Source organism: Notolepis coatsorum (assembly GCF_963971535.1).
Source record: "Notolepis coatsorum genome assembly, chromosome: 8".
NCBI classification, from domain to species: domain Eukaryota; kingdom Metazoa; phylum Chordata; class Actinopteri; order Aulopiformes; family Paralepididae; genus Notolepis; species Notolepis coatsorum.
The window spans coordinates 28,654,154-28,673,279 of NC_140172.1; the positions used below are offsets into that span (position 1 = coordinate 28,654,154).

The 19,126-nt window shown below is 41.5% G+C and overlaps 1 protein-coding gene across 4 annotated transcripts in view; it reads right to left on the reverse strand.

Moving 5' to 3' along the window:
- The window catches only part of tiprl (TIP41, TOR signaling pathway regulator-like), a 30,800-nt gene extending 12,132 nt beyond the window's left edge, over positions 1-18,668 (reverse strand). Inside the window, exons 1-5 of one of the 4 annotated variants that reach the window (XM_084319606.1) lie at positions 18,623-18,668; positions 17,824-17,952; positions 13,737-13,916; positions 6,024-6,123; positions 5,069-5,200 (exon numbers count right to left, since the gene is read on the reverse strand). In XM_084319606.1, the coding sequence (XP_084175732.1) occupies positions 5,069-5,200; positions 6,024-6,123; positions 13,737-13,916; positions 17,824-17,948 (537 nt within the window). In that variant the 5' untranslated portion in view covers positions 17,949-17,952; positions 18,623-18,668. The other 3 variants (XM_084319605.1, XM_084319604.1, XM_084319607.1) reach the window with 3 other exon arrangements.
- Between the last annotated feature and the right edge of the window lie 458 nt (positions 18,669-19,126).

Consider the following 19,126-nt stretch of genomic DNA (forward strand, 5'->3'; position numbering starts at 1 on the left):
GATTTGCTAATTGTTGGGTCACTTCTTTCCAAAATATCTTAACTGGTGGGCAGTCCCAGTACATGTGCATAAATGTCCCTTTGTCCCCATTTATACATAGGGAGCATTTGGAGTCTTGTTTAAGACCCATTTTGTTCAGTCTTATAGGAGTTAAGTATGTCCTGTGAATATAGTTAAGATTGATTTGTTGATGGTCCGGGTTCCTTGATGCAAGTCGTACATTTGCCCAGGCCTCTTGCCAGTCAAAGTCTGTCTCCAGGTCTGGTATATCCCTCCTCCAGACTAAGTCTAGATGGAGGTTTTCATACGAGGCCGTTAGTAATTGATGATAAAGATCTGATACAAAACCTCTCGATGTCTCTCTTTCATAGAAAAATTTGTGGTATCTGTGGTGTACAATTGGTATATTTAATGGAACACCGTGAGCCTTCAAACATGCCAATAACTGTGCGTAAAAATAATATGTGGACTTGGTGAGATAATTTCTTTTGCGTATTTCATTGAAACTACAAAAACCCTGTTTGTTGAAAACGTCTCCTAATGAGTGTATGCCTTGCTTTTCCCATCTAGGGAATCTTATAGGTTGTTTTCCTATCAAGAGTGCATTGTTATTGAATAAGGGAGTATGATTATGCCATTTATGTGGGGTAGAATATTTTTTTTGTGTTTCGCGCCATATCCGGATCGCATGAGTGATTATGGGGCCAAATTTCCGTTCGCATTGCTTAATTGGTAATTTGGTGTATACTATGCCCTTCAGCCTATGTGGAGCTACTATATTTTCTTCTAAATGTCTCCAGGATACTAATGCTTGGGGATCAAACCATGTTGTTAGTGGTCTTAAAGTGTACGCCTTAAAGTAGTGGTAGAAATCTGGAAATGCCATACCTCCGTCTGCTTTGTTTCTCTGTGCGGTGGATCTTTTTATACGTGGTGGTTTGTTATTCCAAATAAATTTGTATGTGGAGGAGTGTAATTCTTTCCAGTAACCCTTTGGAGGGGGTAACGGTAGCATTGAGCTGAAGAAGTTGATTCTAGGTAGGACGTCCATCTTGACTATTGATATCCGTGCCTGTACTGAGTTTTTAAGTTTCGACCACCTGACAAGGTCGTATTTGATTTTGTTTTGGATTTTTAGGTAATTGTGCTTCACCGTTTGGCTTATGGTGGGGAATATCTCAACTCCCAAACATCTAAAGTGTTTTACCATCTGTATCTCTTTTGGGAGGGTTATATTTCTTTTTGCAGAGGCGTTAAGTGGGAGGAAGGCCGACTTCGGCCAATTTATCCTAAATCCCGATAGATCTCCAAAGTCCTCAATCAGCTTGAGAAGATGAGGCAATGCAGTGTTGGGGTTTTGCATGAACAGTATTACGTCGTCCGCATATAAACTAATTTTGTGTTGTGTGCCCTTGATTATGATTGGTTCTATGGATTGGGATTGTCTTATATATTGTGCTAAAGGCTCTAATGATAAATCGAATAGTCCGGGACTAAGAGGGCAACCCTGTCTGGCTGAGCGTGATACCGGAAAGATTTTAGAGATGATTGTACCTGTTGTAATCATGGCCGATGGGTCTTTGTATAATACTTTAATCATATCAATGAATCCTTTTCCTAACCCCATCCTTTCTAATACTGCCCATAGATACGACCATTCCAACCTGTCAAAAGCTTTCATTGCATCCAGGGACAGTATCGCCTTAGGTGTGTTGTCTTCCTTGTTGGCATATAGTACGTGTAGTAATCGTCTTATGTTATCAGTGATCAAGCGACCTCTTATGAAGCCAGTTTGGTCCGGATGAATTAAAGACGTCATATGCTTTTGTAGTCTGATGGCTAATACCTTAGAGTACAGTTTGATATCGGTTCCGAGGAGGCTTAAAGGTCTATAACTACCGCACTCGGTGGGGTCTTTGTCTTTTTTAAGGAGGACTGTTATGAGTGCAATATTGTCATTCTTATGGAAGTTCCCCTCCTTGACTGAGTATAAAATCATATTTAGTAATAAGGGTCCAATTATGTCCCAACAAGAGAGGTACATTTCTGGTGGGATACCGTCTCTTCCAGGAGCCCTACCACTTTGCATTTCAGATATGGCCTCCCTAAGTTCATCTAGTGTGATCGGTGTTTCTAACTGTTTAGCGTCATCCTCTGAAAGTTTAGGGAGGTTAATTTGATTAAGATATGTGTCCATTTTGTTTGGATCGAAGGTTGTATCTGATTTGTATAAGTTGGAGTAGAATTCTTTGAATGTCGTGTTTATTTCTTTGGGTTCTGTAACAAGTCCTTGTTGTGCTCTAATGGTAGTTATATCTGCAAATTTTGCGTTGACTCTTAATCGCATAGCTAATAGGTGACTTGGTTTGGAACCTTGGGAGTACTGCTGTTGTCTTGTGCTGCGTATTTGCATTTCAGATTGTTGTCTATATATGGCGTTAATCTCTTTTTTTAGTATATTGACTTGATTTTCCAGTCGAACCGAGTTGTTGTATTGTAAAGAATTAAATAACGTTGAGTAAAGCGTTTCCAGTTCATCCAGTTTTGAGCATCGATTCTTGCGTATTTGGGAGGAAAAGCTATCAGTGAAATCCTTGATCATTCCCTTTGTCATCATCCATAATATTCTGGGGTCCTGCACCGTATTCGCATTCATCCGAAGGAATACCGTAAGAGCGTCTTTGATTTGTGTAATGAATTCCTTGTTATTGAGCAGCATCGTGTTAAATCGCCATCTTGGGGCTCGGGTTGATAGTATACCAAATGTTCCTTTTAGGAGTAAATAACAGTGATCTGATAGTGCATTGGGTGTCATTTCCACATCGTAGTTATCAAATAGTCTTGGGGATGTAAAAATGTAATCTATTCTGGAAAAAGTGTTATATCTCGCAGATCGACAGGAGTACTTCCGGGTCGTGGGGTTAAGTGATCGCCATAAGTCATTTACACCTGTAATCTTCGACCAATCCTTTAATGCATTTGATGATTTTTTTTGTTCGCTGGAGAAGGAGGGGTTTGATTTGTCCATCCTTGGATTCCAAATGGCATTAAAATCCGCACCAATTATAAATGAGTATTCGGGAAGGTCTAACATTACTCCGGTAAGTGTAGTGAAGAAATTAACTTCGTATAAATTTGGGGCGTATACCGCTACCAGCGCTATTTTCCTGTTCTTGTGTAAAATCATATAATTATATATATATATTGTATATATATACAATTATATAATCATACTTGTAGTTGTATTATCTGCGAGACATCGCCACCACGCAACAAGTCAAAATGCTCGCTATATGCAACCAGCTCCACTGTCTGTGTGTACTCGAGTAGCCTCCAGCTACGGCCAGGATTCTCCGGAGCTGCAGCTGGACCCTATACTGTAGCCTCCAGCTACGGCCAGGATTCTCCGGCGCTGCAGCTGGACCCTATTGACTATATTCAGCGTGCCCTCAGCTCGAATACGCATCGACTCAGTGTTATAAGACATTGATATCAGGAGCTATCTGTAGCTATTTACCAGTTTAATGGGACGTTTCGTTTTGAACAGTGAGCTAACGCGAGCTATCATGCACTACTAGACTTGCTGGAGCATTTGTTGATATCCGGCTGGCAGGCTCACCGAGGTCCCAGTGTCCCACTAGAGACTAGTGTTTACAACAGCCACGGGTGCGGGAGGGAGGAGGAGCAGCAGACGCCGCAGCTCTCTCCGTGTGTCTGAGTTCAGTTCAGTTCGGCTCACTATAGGAGGTCGAACGCGTCGAAAATATGAAGCAATACTAACTTTACTTTTCTTCATAGCTAAATCAGACAGTCAGCCAGTCTATCAGAGTGAGTGCTCAGTCGATTGTTCCCGCTGATCATACCTGCTGAGTGCTCACTGCTCAGCTCGCGTGAGTGACATCATCGCGTCATCACACGCCTTGGATAATTTAGGAGTGAAATGCGAATGCAAGGCTTGAAAGCACTACTCGCAAGCCCGCCCCCAGATAATATTTACCAATCGCAACGGCCAATTAAAGGGGCAATTCGCGATCATCTCGTCGCAGTGTACAGCCCTGCGACGTATGGCTGGATGTACCGAACCGTGACATCCCGTACCGTGAAGTCGCGGGTGGGGGGGGGGGGGGGCGGGGGGGGCGAATAAACGTACCGTTACACCCCTATAATATAATAATATATAATATTACAACAATCAAGTAGCTGTGCTTGGTGTGTGTGAGTGCATGTTGCGTTTTATTTTTAAGCTAATATGAGCAAACTCGTAAGCACAGGAAATTGTAGGACATTTTCTGCAGCCCAGATTATGCCCTAACTGGGGACGCTGTTGCAGTTGGTATAAATAGTGACTGCCTCGACAGAATGTGGTTTACTAGCATGCAGTTTGATTAGGTTTTTAAAGAACATTTGTACCTTGGGTAAACCCACTCAATTGTATTCTATGCTTTTATCCACCAATGATAGACATGACCATAATACCAGACATGCTTCAAGTAGTCGCTTCACCCTACCTCTGCCTAGAACCAACGCTCTAAAGAAAACGGCAATGTATAGAGCCATAACATACTGGAATAGGATCCCATTACATATTATACGGACGGAAAACAAGGACAGTTTCAAAAAGAAACTTAAAGGAGCCATAATCCGGAAGGAAATTAATATATGTCATGCATGAGTGTAGCTGTTATCCAAAACTTCTTCTGTTTACTTTGTGTGTTTTTTTTCTTTTTAAAGGTATGGTGAAATTGACGTTTTAGTAACATTGATGAGCATTCTGAAAGCAATTCTTAAAAAGATTCACTTTTAAAAACAATCTTAAATTGTATTTAACACTGTAAAGTATTTTGTTTTGTTTTTTTGTTTTCTGTTTCTTTGCTTGCATGTTAGCCATCTTAATTGTTAGTTTAATTGTGTATTGTGTGTTGATTGAGTACTGACTTTTAATAATTCTGTTTAGCAATAATTGTTTTTGTATGTTTTTTTGTGTGGACCCCAGGAAGACTAGCTGGTTGCCATGGCACCAGCTAATGGGGATCCGTAATAAAATCAAAATCAAATGAGGTTCACTAACGATCTTGACGCTGATCAGTGAGACACCGTGGTCGTGCAGCTCGTCTTCAAACAGCAGGACCTCGTCAAAGAACATGATCTGCTCGCGCGCCTTCAGCTTCTCCATGTCTATACGCTCCGACGTCTCCGTCACCTGGAGGGGGGACACAGACGGAACGCTGTGTTCAGAGAGATATGCTGTCATTGTTATAGACAACTGGCTGGCAGAGAAATGGGAAAACCACAAGGAAACTATAAAAGAAGGAAGGGTCATTAAGTCACTGCGTAGTAGCGCATGGACGCACATCGATGCCAAGTGTGACGACTTTCAGTTCGACCGACAGAGTTAAATGGTATCGCCGTCTCCTCGTTTATGACCCATCATTTAAACAGGTTATTACCTTGGATGTCAGAATCATCAGCAATTTGTTGCATTGCCAACTAGCTAACGTTTGATATATTGGTTGATTACTATATTGGTTCCTCAAATAGCTTGTATATTTTGGCTTCTCCATGCATCTCCCGTTTAGCTTCAATAGAACTGGCACCAAGCAGAGCATAGAACGCCGGTGTTCTGACGTAATGCCTCTTCCTTCTTTTATAGTTTCCTTGATTAAAACTAGGAAATAGTTAGTGTTATCAGTTAGGGCTGGGCAATATGTTAAGAGCTGCATATCACAATAATAACAATACACTCCAATAATTATATATATCACATTGACGTTATAAATCACATGTGAAATAATCAAGTTGATGGGTCATAATAATGGACTGCATGCTAAGTCTAACATCGGAAGTGTGGTCTTTAATTTCAACTAACATTCTCAAAAATTTCCGGAAAATAATCTCGTGACGAACACAAGAGTTTAGGCAACAAAATTAAAACAGAACAAACACAGACGGACAATAAGCGATGAATATCCATACATTACCCAGCCCTGGTATAATATGAATAATTAATTGTTTAAGTCACCCACCCTTATCTGCCCGTCGTCCCCTAGCAGGGTGCCTCTGTAGTCAGTGGTGTATGTCCAGTCGTAACGTTTCACCACCTCTTTGGAGTGCTCTGAATCAGCCCTGAGACAAACACAGAGGAACTCACCATGTAGAAAACTTTATTGCCATTTCAACACATGGTTGATTGGGATTTGTCTTGGTGCCAGCACATACAGTGCATACATTATAAAAACATACAATATAAAAACACAAGAATACATGCAATACAATCCCCACAATAAAAGTTTTACACAAACAATTAAAAAGAAAAAAATGCTACAGTACCTAAAATAAATCGCTCAGTGTTCCAGTTTAAAGTGCATATTGCCTTAAAGTGCCTGTCGGCTGGTGCTAGCCCTTGTGGTGCAAAGTGCCTGTACATTTGTACTTGAGTTCAGGTGACGGACAGCCTCGGGATATGTACTGTTTTTAAAACAGGATGTCCTGCACCTGAGACTTTGGAGTCTTCTGCCAGAGGGAAGGGGGTTAAAGAGGTCGTAAGCAGGGTGAGAAGGGTCCCTGCCGATGATTTTTGACACTGTGCGTACAGTTCTTTCTAAATGTCCCCTATCATGGACGGTGGTGTTTCCATACCACACAGTCATTGAGAAGGTAAGGACACTCTCCACAGTGGCTCTGTAGAAGCTGAGCATCGCCTCCCTGGACACACCAAACTTTTTAAGCTGGCGCAGGGAGTGGAGCCTCTGGTGGGCGTTGCTAATTATGAGGCTGGTGTTAACTAATGTCATGCAAAGCACATCAGTCTGGGTGAAGCAACGGCAGAGGTGTCCTTCTAAAGACATTAGAACATGTTAGAAAACATGTGAAAAGACTATGTAGTACTGAATTGTGGAGTTAGACCTTTTGAAATGGTCTTTCACCATTTTGAAGTTCTGCATGTGGGTATCATGGACAATGGGCCTCATTCAACAATACTTATTATTTTTCTTATATTCTTGCTTACCTGTTTGTTAACCCATTCTGCGCCACATTGACTGAGGACACTCAGAGCAGCGATGATTATGTGTTTTGGACTATAACGTTGGATCAATAAACGCGATCGATATTTGGAATGGCAATCAGGAATTGGATTAATCTTTTTGCAGAACATCTGATGTGAGGTAAGGAATTTATGTTACGAATCTTGGGTTAACCCTTTAATTGCCAAGGACAACTTTAGACGTCATTCCTCGCCATGCGTAATCTGCCAATGACGTCTTACAGCGTCTTTGAGATCAATATTTCAAAAATCTGTCATGGCAATCATATTTCACCCACGGAGACTTGAGACTTGCTGTTGATCTCCTCTCAACTCTCCAACGGTTCAAGACCGCCATCTGGTGGCCGATCGGCGAATCGCCAAAACCGGAAGTGACGCGCCGGAAGTGGTGCTCACCCATATTTCGTCCGGCCACTCGCTATCGCTAGCGGGACTCCAGCTTGATACACTGGATAGCGATCCGTTGCCAATAACTCGATAAACAACATGATTTGGACGTATACAGTATTATACAACCTGGAAATGGATCGCATATATATCAACATCCCATAATAGCGAACTTTCTGCTCCACGCTGATCGCCCAACGCTACGAGGAAGCTGCGGTGAGTTTCAGCGTGTTTGATTATTATTAAACATACACACTGCTCCGATCAACATATCACCCATACTAAATAAATGATTTAACGTCGGCCACAGACTTATAAACCCCCCCCCCCCCCCCCCTCCGGTCACCAGCAGATGATGAGGCATGACGTGTAGGACCTTGTACAATTGAATTTTTTTATCTGACGTCAATCGGTATCAAACTACATCTGATGATCTAATATATGTATTTAGGGCTATAACTCACGTTCTGCAGAATGCTGCAGAAAACGATAAATACATATTTATACTTTAGACCGTATTTTAGTATGAATATGTGAATGAAAAAGTAGAACGTTGCTACATCCTAAACGATAGATACTTGACGTTGAATGGGCCATAGTAATGTCAATTTAGCAATACAATTAAAAAAGTTATAGCCCTGCAAAGAAGGGGAACATCTCCATAGACAAATAGAGCTGGCAGAGGACGGTATAAGGATGGATATAAGCGTGGCAGAGAAAGGGTTAATCAGATGTTCCTATAACCGCCATCGGAGCGTGTGTGTGTGTGACGTTAGCGCTGAGCAAGTCACGAATAAGATTTTTCAGCCCGCTTTTGTATCGTGCATAAGGACACATATACTATCGATTAGGGCTGACCTTCTAAGCTTTTTTTGGCAATCAAAGCTTCGGGGCCAAGCTTCGGTTTTAATTCGAATCTTATTTTTTTTTTTTATCTTATGTTGTGGGACTTGTACAGCACTTTGGTAAACTTTGTTGTTTTTAAATGTGCTCTATAAATAAAGTGGATTGGATTAATTAATTAAGTAGCCCCTTTCGTGACTGTGACGCAGCCAACAAGGTTTCACTCGGCTGTGTGATTTAATTCAAGGTGGATCGCTGTTGTCGTTTGAACAACTTCAGATTTCATGGGAACTACCAATCCCCCAAATCAAGAATGTTTAAGATGAATGAAGTAAGATTTTGATTATTTGAAATATGGCCTGTGTAGACTAAACTATGCACAGAATATACACACACACACACAAATCGAAGAGATTTTTTTTTATGTTCAAAGCTTGTGCCATCGAACGGAGCTTCGAAGCTTCGAAGTATTTAAGACAGCCCTACTATCGATAATCAGCGTTTATTTGAAACCGATTCATAAATCAGCCGGAAAATGACAACATGTTTTGTGTATTCCACTAAAGGGCGATTATCGCGGATTTCTCTGGAATTACTAGAAATCTCCAAAACTATACTCGTATTCAAAACGGTATAAAACGGAAATGTACTGCACATCTCTCTCAAATCCATTCTGAGAACGGAACGCAGTGCCCGCGACGCGGGTCAAAGTCAGTTGTTTATTTATTTATTTTTTACTGTTTGCATATGAGGTGGTCCGCAAATGTTCTTGATAACAATCTAGTGGTCCGCATAAACAAGAAGTTTGGGAACCACTGATATAGACTATCTCTAAATATGCGTTCTATGCTACGTATACAGTACTGTATGTCTGTATGTCATGTATGTCATAAATATCATGATAATCTGTATATCTGTATGTTGTGTATGTCATAAATGTCATTATGAATTGAAAATGGGGGACCCTGATGTAAACAAGACGAAAGTCTTTCTCTGGTCTGCATTCCCTTAAACATTTTGTGTATTGAGCCGTACTGTATTGTACCCATTCTGCAATCTGTTAATAAAATCTTCAATCAATCAATGGCCTGGGCGGCCAGAGCATAACTGTTCTAACAGCAATATATAATCCATTTCAGAAAGAATGCACGCAATAAGTTATAATAATAATAATGATTGAAAAGTTCTGTATTTTTAAAGTCGTATTTGGGGGCAATTAAACAATGGTATGCTTTTTCTTTTGGGTACGATTTTCTTATATGGGTATAAAGAGTGCTCTCGACCACTCTTAGAATTTGGTCTTGCCTGAGAGAAAAGCAACAATAAGAAAACATTGCTGAATCCCAGGTAAGAACAAAATAAGAAGAAATGCTAGTTAAGAAAGAAATCTGTTCTTATATCGCTTCATGCATGAGGCCCAATGAGAGCTAGCATGGAGGGGGTGGTTCTGGGGCCTAACAAAATTAATAGTTGGTTTCAGGTTGGTTGTCAGTTTGGCCATGGGTGGGTAGGGAATTTATTTAATTTAATTTTTTTATTTTATTCTTTCCCACGGCGACTATGGATAGGGAATTTCTTTATTTAATTAAAATGTTCACAACAACATGGATGCATGTACTCTGCCAGCATGTTTAATATCCATAATACTAAATGTTTGACTAAGATTTCTATGAAACTTTATTAAAAAAGAAAAAAGAAAAAAAAAACGTTTTTTTTTTTATATAATTTTTTCTAAAAACTCATAAAATATATTGGGTCGCACCTAAATCGGCAGGGTCGGTCGGCAACCTGAAACCAACTATTAATTTTGTTAGGCCTGGGACGCTGGAACTAACCGTCAAGCCTGCCCAATGTGTCGTGGGCCTAACTTGATGAAACACAAGTGAAGGGAGGTGCCCAGTTGATAACCCTGGTGATGTGCTGGCTCTCACTGCCCATCTATCTACACGTTGGGTTGTGGTAGCCATTAGGGGCCATGTGGTAGGATATGTAGCATCAGCATCGTCAGCACCTGGAGCTCACATCAAAGGGCATGGGTCTGTTGAAGTTGGCAATGTTGTTTGGGGGCCATTATGGGCCATGTAATACATTTGTAGTGTATAATTCCATAGTGTAAGTATTTATAGGCATGTTAGGCTTTCCTTTGGCAATGGGAGTGGGTTTCTTCATTGAGCGCTTATCCTTATCATTAGGGCAAGTATATTGTGTTTTATTATAAATAATGTGTTTTTTGGACATGGTCATGGACACATTGGTGCCATCCTTAGTCTAACCCCTCCCCTCACACTATATGAAAACCAGAGCGCAATAGCATGGTTCTCCCAGACTTGATAATAGTAGCTCAAAAGTGTAGAATAGCAAAGCTAATGCTAACTGGTTCATATACCGTAATTCCTCTAATAGTAACCCCAGCTTGTATTTGTTTCAACTGTAGCGGGTACCAGGCTTGTATTAGGAGGAGGCATGTATAAGAGAGAGGCCTATATTTCTAATTTTCAAACAGATCATAATGAATAAATCAACATTTTGTGTCAGTTTGAACCCAGTAAAATGTACTGGGTTCATTTATTGAAACCAAGTACTGTATGAAATACGGTAGTAAACAGTGCAATTACAGGTGGTCACTGGTCATTTCAACGTTTTCAAAGTGAAATCAAGTAACTAGCTCAGTATGCAGCTCAGTATATTAGTAACCCGGCTTGTATTAGGAGGCCGGCTTATAATTGCTTAGCTCAAGAGCGCACCCGGCCATTAATAGAGACCCGGCTTGTATTTGAGACCCGGTTACTATTAGAGGAATTACGGTATGTGAATGGAAAATCGTAACAAGATTAGCGCCATACTCTGGGAGCTGGGTTTTATAATAGTTAACATTTGTAATCATTCAAATTTGGCTGGGTGGTTAATAATAACCCATATTTCTGTGGTGTGCTAAACTCAGAACACATTCATTTTCACGCCCGACCACGAGTTTATACAGGTTTTGAATCCATGCGTTGTGGACAGAATCACGTATATAGCCGTGGCAAGTTGTTATTGCTTTTATTCCATTTTAATAACCGGGTCAAGGTCGCGGAGCGGCACTGCATATATTCCCTAGTCTGTGAATTCGAGAAGATGCAATACCGGCCAGATCGTCTTAGGGGCGCCATCGCGCTACTGCAATGTGCCCTGTGGGCGAACGGATGACTACCAGATGCCGATCGATAACGGGGAAATGCTCGGGGTATCCCACCGGCTCATGGTAAGATCTTTTTCACATAAATTACAGCCGGATCAGAGCTTGCTATGATACGCAACCAGCCGAGCAGCGTATGTGGCTAGTTACACGACCACTGTTATTGGTAATCAATAATAATAAATGACATCCCCCGCCCCCCCCCCCCCCCTTTGATGCACACATGCTTTGGGACAGTCCCAATGATATGCAGTTTGTTATTTCTTTAGCATCTATAAAACGGAAATGCCGTTGGATATAACGTTAGCAGCTATTAGCCATTTATCTAGCCTCCCAGAAAATATACGAGACAAAATCTGCTATAATGCTTATATTCACGGCGCTATAAAATGACAATCTATTGATGCATTTTTTTTTCTTTAAGCCATTTTGAAGGGACGGTTTATGAACTCAATAGACCTATCTCAAACCCTGCCCCTTTTCTTGATCCTCCAATCACAGCTGTCGCTTACCTCGGACAAACTTTGTTTGTACGAGGAAGTCCGAGGTAAGCGACAGCTGTGATTGGAGGATCAAGAAAAGAGGGCAGGGTTTGAGATAGGTGACAATGAGAATGGACAGATAGCAATACTATAAAGTATAGATTTAGCTGTACAAAAAGACACAGGTCTGTTTACAAAAGCTGGTCCTCAACCACTATATTAGACGGGTCCCAGCGGTCGCCAATGTGTTAAAGGCCCTATCTGTAATCCGGAGTCAAAACAAAGCACAAAAAAAAGTACTCAATCATTCAGAATGTTCAGCATTGCAAGCACCACCCCCAAAGCTCCTGCACTTCGGAAAAGTCCTCCCCACAGAGCAGGATCTTTTGGGGGGTAAAATAATCTCCCGGAACTTCCATTTATACCCTGGTCCCCGGGGTGCAAATGCGGCTATATATTTTTGGCCAGGGCCCACTTGAGAAAGAGATGGAAATCTCAACATGATTACCCTGGTTAAATAAAAGAGAAATAAAAAAGCTTACTGGCAGAGCCAACGACTCACACCTCTCCCAAAACGTAACTGTGAGTCTGTGCATAGGGTGAAGCAGCACTGCGAGTGCTGTGATTGGCCCACTTGCCTCGATCCGAGCATTTCCGTGTTTACCTTGATCGTGTGTGGAGGAGAGATTAGCAAAAAAGGTTGCATGGAACTATGACCGCTCAAACCCCCACAACCACCGCAGATAAAATAATCTACCGATACGTGGAGATATATAATTTCGCCTCAACCCTGACAGTGTTATGGTTCATTCACATCTAATCAGGAAATGCAGCACCTTGCTGCCAGGTGGTGTGTTGGTGTGGATGGGCCGCGTGTATGCCTTCTACGACGGAACTGCGTTTCCGCGTTCGAGTTTTGCGCTCTGATTGGCCAGGTCATGTGACATGTGCGCCAATCGTGGGACAGCAAGTTCTGCGCCTATTTCCGGGTCTAACAGCCTGCAAACTACCTGGCATTCTATCGCCATGCTCTAAGACAAACTCTAACCTTAACCGACTTCGAACGAGTGCCTAAGCTTAACCGTCGGAATCAGGGCAGGCGTTCTATCGCCATGCTCTAAGACAAACTCTAACCTTAACCGACTTCGAACGAGTGCCTACGCGTAACCAGTGTAGAAACTTGCGGTCCCACGATTGGGCGTACATGTCACATGACCAGAAATGACATGGCCAATCAGAGACGCGGAAACGCAGTTCTGTTGTAGAAGGCATTCAGGCGGATGGGCCATGTGTGTGACGTCATTCTGTGAGCTTTTTAACCCCCCCGCTGTGATCGATTGGCCATTGCAGCGAGGGGAGGGCTTGTGTCCGGCAAAAGTTGACTCAAGTTCTACTTTCTCGTGGAACGCCACTCTGTTGTTCTTTGGGCAACCCTATGCGGTAACAACTGTCAGGAGCCAGTTAGGGTACCTTGTGTATACTGCAACATGTATACTGTTTACTTTACTCATAGTACATATTCAGATTCTAATTGCCCATATTTATTGTAACGTATAAATTATAGGGCATACAGACCCTCACCTGCACCTTTGATTACACCGTTTACTTTTTCATATTCTTATATTCAGAGTTAATTATATTGTTTACACTGTTTATTTTTTCCTTCTCATGTTTTTTACATTCAGATCTAATTTTATTGCCTATATTTATGTATTTCTACCATTACCCTGCCCATACCTGTACCCCCCCTCCCCCATGACACCAGAATTTCCCCAAGGGGATCAATAAAGGAATATATTCTCACCTGCTCTCCAGCCATTCCTGTGCACAGGCCACTTTCACTGAGTCCTGCATGTTGTTAACTCTCTTGAGGGCATCGATAGCATTGAACTCGATGCCATAACCGTCTGTGTGTTGGATCCGCAGGATGTTGTCCCCAAACAGCATCTCCGGGAGCGACGGCAGGCTCATCTCCTCCGCCAACCTGGGGAGACATTGTCAAAAATGAACCCAGAGCAACTGGCTCCAAAAAGATGTCTAGAAAAACTTGCATGGTATACACTCTTTTAAGAAAACCACTAATATATTGAATCCATATTATGCTATGACAACAGTATAAGATAATGCAATATCCATATCACACAGACTACATGACCATTTTTAGATCATATTTAGAATACACCAGAAGAATTATAGAATTGAGAAGAGTTCGGCATCCGTGCTTCACTCACATAACCTGTGTCTGTGTGTTGGATCCGCAGGATGTTGTCCCCAAACAGCATACACTACACGACTAAGGTCCCCATTTACATGTCAAAATACTTCCCAAAGGTCAGTGAATACCACGACCACAACACCAGAGGGAGCTCCACAAATCATGTTAAACCTAGATTCGGCTCAAACAAGGGACTAAACACGTTTCGCAATTATGCCACATCAATGTGGAACGCCCTACCCACAGCTGTAAAGGAATGTGAATCACTACGCACTTTCAAAACCACTCTCAAAGAGCACAGGTACGGGAGACTGCAATTCGAAACTGGCCCCTGTAAATATCCTAACGCAACCCCCTCCAATGTACAGTAAATGTCCTAACCCAATAATACACAAGACCCTCTTCTTGGGACCAAGTAAGGTTTCCTCGATATACCAATGTACAGTTTTGCTTTGCAGTTTTGCCAATGTACAGTTTTCCCCCACCCCCCCCTCCAATGTACAGTTCCCCCCCCCACCCCCCTCCCACGTACCCAACCTCCTCCAATGTACAGTTTCTACGTCAAATGTATATACTCTCTTTTTGTATCACAAACAGTACTGTATTTGTAAATCTGGTATGTCATAAATGTATAGATGTAGCAGTACTGTCTATCTGTTGATTGATTGAAAACTTTATTAACAGATTGCAGAATGGCTACAGTACAGTACAGCTCAATACATACAATTGTTAAGGGGATGCAGACCAGAGAAAGACTTTCGTCTTGTTTACATCAGGGTCCCCCATTTTCAATTCATCATAACATATGACACACACGACATACAGATAGACAGTACTGCTACATCTATGACATACCAGATTTGCAAATACAGTACTCTTTGTGATACAAAAAGAGTCCAGAAAAGAGAGTATATACATTTGACGTAGAAACTGTACATTGGAGGAGGTTGGGTAGGTGGGAGACACTGTACAACTGTACAAGCAAAACTGTACATTGGAATATTGACAGAACCATACTTGGTCATTTACTGTACATTGGAGGGGGTTGGGTTAGGACATTTACAGGGGCCAGTTTCGAATCGCAGTCTCCCGTAGGTGTTCTTTGAGAGTGGTTTTGAAAGTGGGTAGTGATTCACATTCCTTTACAGCTTTGGGTAGGGCGTTCCACATTGATGTGGCATAATTGCGAAACGTGTTTAGTCCCTTGTTTGAGCCGAATCTGGGTTTAACATGATTTGTGGAGCTCCCTCTGGTTTCAAGTTCAAGTTTCAAGTTTCAAGTTTCTTTAATAGTTGTCATACAGAAGTACAGAATACTTTTGTACAAAATGCTTCTTACTGTTGCGCTCCAGAGACTGTGCAAGACAAGATAAGTATGAAATAAAAACATAGTAAAATTAGAAGTAAAAAAAAGGTCACAGTGTTCAGTTTAGACATATGTACAATGTTCGATGCAGAATAGACGTGTTGTGATCGTGGTATTCACTGACCTTTGGGAAGTATTTTGACATGTACATGGGTACCTTGGTCGTGTAGTGTATCTTGTAGACCAGGCCCATTGCAAGTTGCTGTACTCTGTCGTCTACTCTAAGCCATCCTAGGTTTTCAAAGTGGGCAGGGGTGAGGTGGGTTCTAGGAGTAAGGTCAAGCAGTAGTATGACCAGTTTGTTTTGAGATGTTTGTAATTTTGTTTTTAGCGCCTTTGCGGTGCTTTGGTACCATGAGGTGCAAGCATAGTCGTAGTACCCTTCAATGAGTGCTCCTGCCAGAGTCTTCAGGGTATTCTTGTTTACCAGAGAGGAGATCCGGTACAAGAATCGAGTTTGTTGGTTGACTTTTTTTTATTACATTGGATGCCATTTTGTCACAGGAAAGATTAGCCTCTAGGATGGAACCCAGGTAGGTAATTTCATCTTTCCTTGTGACAATATTGTCACCCACTGTAACTGAGAAGCCGTCGGTCTTGCTGAGTTTGTTATTTGAACCGAAGAGAATGGACTCTGTTTTGCCCATGTGTAATGATAGTTTGTTATCAGCGAGCCATATGCAGATTTTGCCTAGTTCTGAGCTGAGGGTTTTTTCAACCTGTAACTTGTTCTTAAGTTGCAGTCACAAGCTGACGACATGTCATTTGCATAAATTAGGAACAGTAGGAACTGTATGTCATATATGTTATTATGAATTGAAAATGGGGGACCCTGATGTAAACAAGACAAAAGTCTTTCTCTGGTCTGCATCCCCTTAACAATTGTGTGTATTGAGCTGTACTGTATTGTACCCATTCTGCAATCTGTTAATAAAGTTTTCAATCAATCAATCAAAACTGTACCAACAAGAACGTCCTGTCAATTCCACTGTGTGACCCGTTTCTTCCAACTCTTTTGACCAATGAAATATCTCCTTCAGAAAGTCTTGGAGTTTTCCCCGCCCCTGCCATTTTGTATCCGGAAGTATTTTCTCTGCATAACAATAATACTTCTCCTTTGCGAAATAGAAACACATGGTTCCCCGAGGTCGCAATTGCATACATTTATTTTGTGTTTGTTGTAATCGAGAACAGGGATTAAAAACCGATGATCACTATGTGCGACTCATCTACGTTCTTGGAAAGCTATGAGATTCTTTCAAATAGTTCTATATTTCTGTTACACTGTAAATATCGAAGGTTATCCTATAACCCTAGTTATGTGAGTACTGGAAAGCGTTCTGCTTCGCCTTACTGGACTCTGGACACCAGAGGGAGCTCCACAAATCATGTTAAACCCAGATTCGCCTCAAACAAGGGACTAAACACGTTTCGCAATTATGCCACATCAATGTGGAACGCCCTACCCACAGCTGTAAAGGAATGTGAATCACTACTCACTTTCAAAACCACTCTCAAAGAGCACCTACGGGAGACTGCAATTCGAAACTGGCCTCTGTAAATGTCCTAACCCAATAATACACAAGACCCTCTTCTTGGGACCAAGTAAGGTTTCGTCGATAATCCAATGTACAGTTGAACCCCCCCCCCCCCACCTACCCAACCCCCCCCCCTCCACCCCACCTACCCAACCTCCTCCAATGTACAGTTTCTACGTCAAATGTATATACTCTCTTTTTTAGACTCTTTTTGTATCACAAACAGTACTGTATTTGTAAATCTGGTATGTCATAAATGTATAGATGTAGCAGTACTGTCTATCTGTATGTCGTGTATGTCATATATGTTATGATGAATTGAAAATGGGGGACCCTGATGTAAACAAGACAAAAGTCTTTCTCTGGTCTGCATCCCCTTAACAATTGTGTGTATTGAGCTGTACTGTATTGTACCCACTCTGCAATCTGTTAATAAAGTTTTCAATCAATCAATCAAAACTGTACCAACAAGAACGTCCTGTCAATCAAATCAATCAATAAAACCCAGAACTAATAAACTAACTAAGTCCATTTAATAGAAGGGGATTTATAGAAAGGGTTTCATATTACCATATTATCTACACCATTCAGCCCTAACCCCTATTATTCTATATGTGTTATAATGGGGCTTGAACATATTTACTTGAAGTAGCCCGACTACCCATCTCAAGCATTGTCCAAGAAAGGGTCGAAACTAAGAAGCTAAATAACTCGGCAGATAAGCCCTCGTGAGGCAGTGTTTAATATCTGATTATTACAGGGATGGAACCTACTGCTCAATGTCCTTAGATTTCATGATGTGGGTTTTGGCAGCAGTCACCCTCCATGGTCCAAACGTGAAGTCTTGTTTGCTGCTTTTGAACCCATGGGACATCATGGCTGACAGGTTGGCCAACATCAGCCTGGAAGAGAGACTATAGTTACCAGGGGTTCAAAACCTTGAGGGGGGGGGAAACAGTAACAGTTAGCTGCCAACAGACAGCATCCCAGCTTGCTAGCTCTGTTGCAGCTAGTAGGGGACCAGGACCTTCACTGGGGGAGGATGTGGGACAAACTCCTCATACATTTGACAACCCATCCTCCATATATAAGTAAGGACATCACACATCCAGATGATCAATGCGATGCTGCAGAGTTAAGGGGGTTCATGCCACCCCACATGTTATTATTAATGCCCCCCCCCCCTTTTTTTTTACTAGATAGAAAATGGAACAATAGAATGTTATGGTACACTTAATAACATGCTACAATTCAATATATTTCTTTATGGAGACCCAAAGCTCAGGGATCATCTAGGTAGTATGCACAATGTTATAACAATAAATCCACAGTGGCTAGTCTAGCTAACTCTGGTTTGTCTTGAAATAAGGGTTAGCAGGCTTGAGTGATCATGTAATGTTAGCGTCGATGCTAACATTATTAGCCTTCTTACTCATTGTAGCTTAGGCGGTGTGGCTAGAAAGGTAATATTAAACTCAATTACGATGGGCTGTCTAGCTTGTTGAGTTAAGTTTACAAACAAGGTCAAACTAATTCGCTAGTATACATAAAACGATTCTAAATCATACAAACTTAGCTAGCTACTTCGACTTCATCAACCAGCGTCCATACTTCTTATTCTCTAGTTTTTGCCTGTTCGTAAACCAATGGATACGGTGTATACTGCCACCTTCCGCAAAATCGATGGACTGCATCCGTGGACATTTGATTGATTGAACTTAACAGATTGCAGAATGGGTACAATACAGCACGGCTCAATACACACGATTGTTAAGGGGATGCAGACCAGAGAAAGACTTTCGTCTTGTTTACATCAGGGTCCCCCATTTTCAATTAATCATAACATATATCATATGACATACGATAAACAGTACTGTTACATCCAGACATTTATGACATACAATATATGTATACAGTACTGTGTAAAAGAGAATATATATATATATATATATTTGAGGGGGAAGAAACTGTACATTGGAGGGGGTTGGGTGTTTGGACATTTACCGGGGCCAGTTTCGAATCGCAGGGAGACATTGCTTTATCATACGTTCAAAACATGTTTCAAACACAAACTGA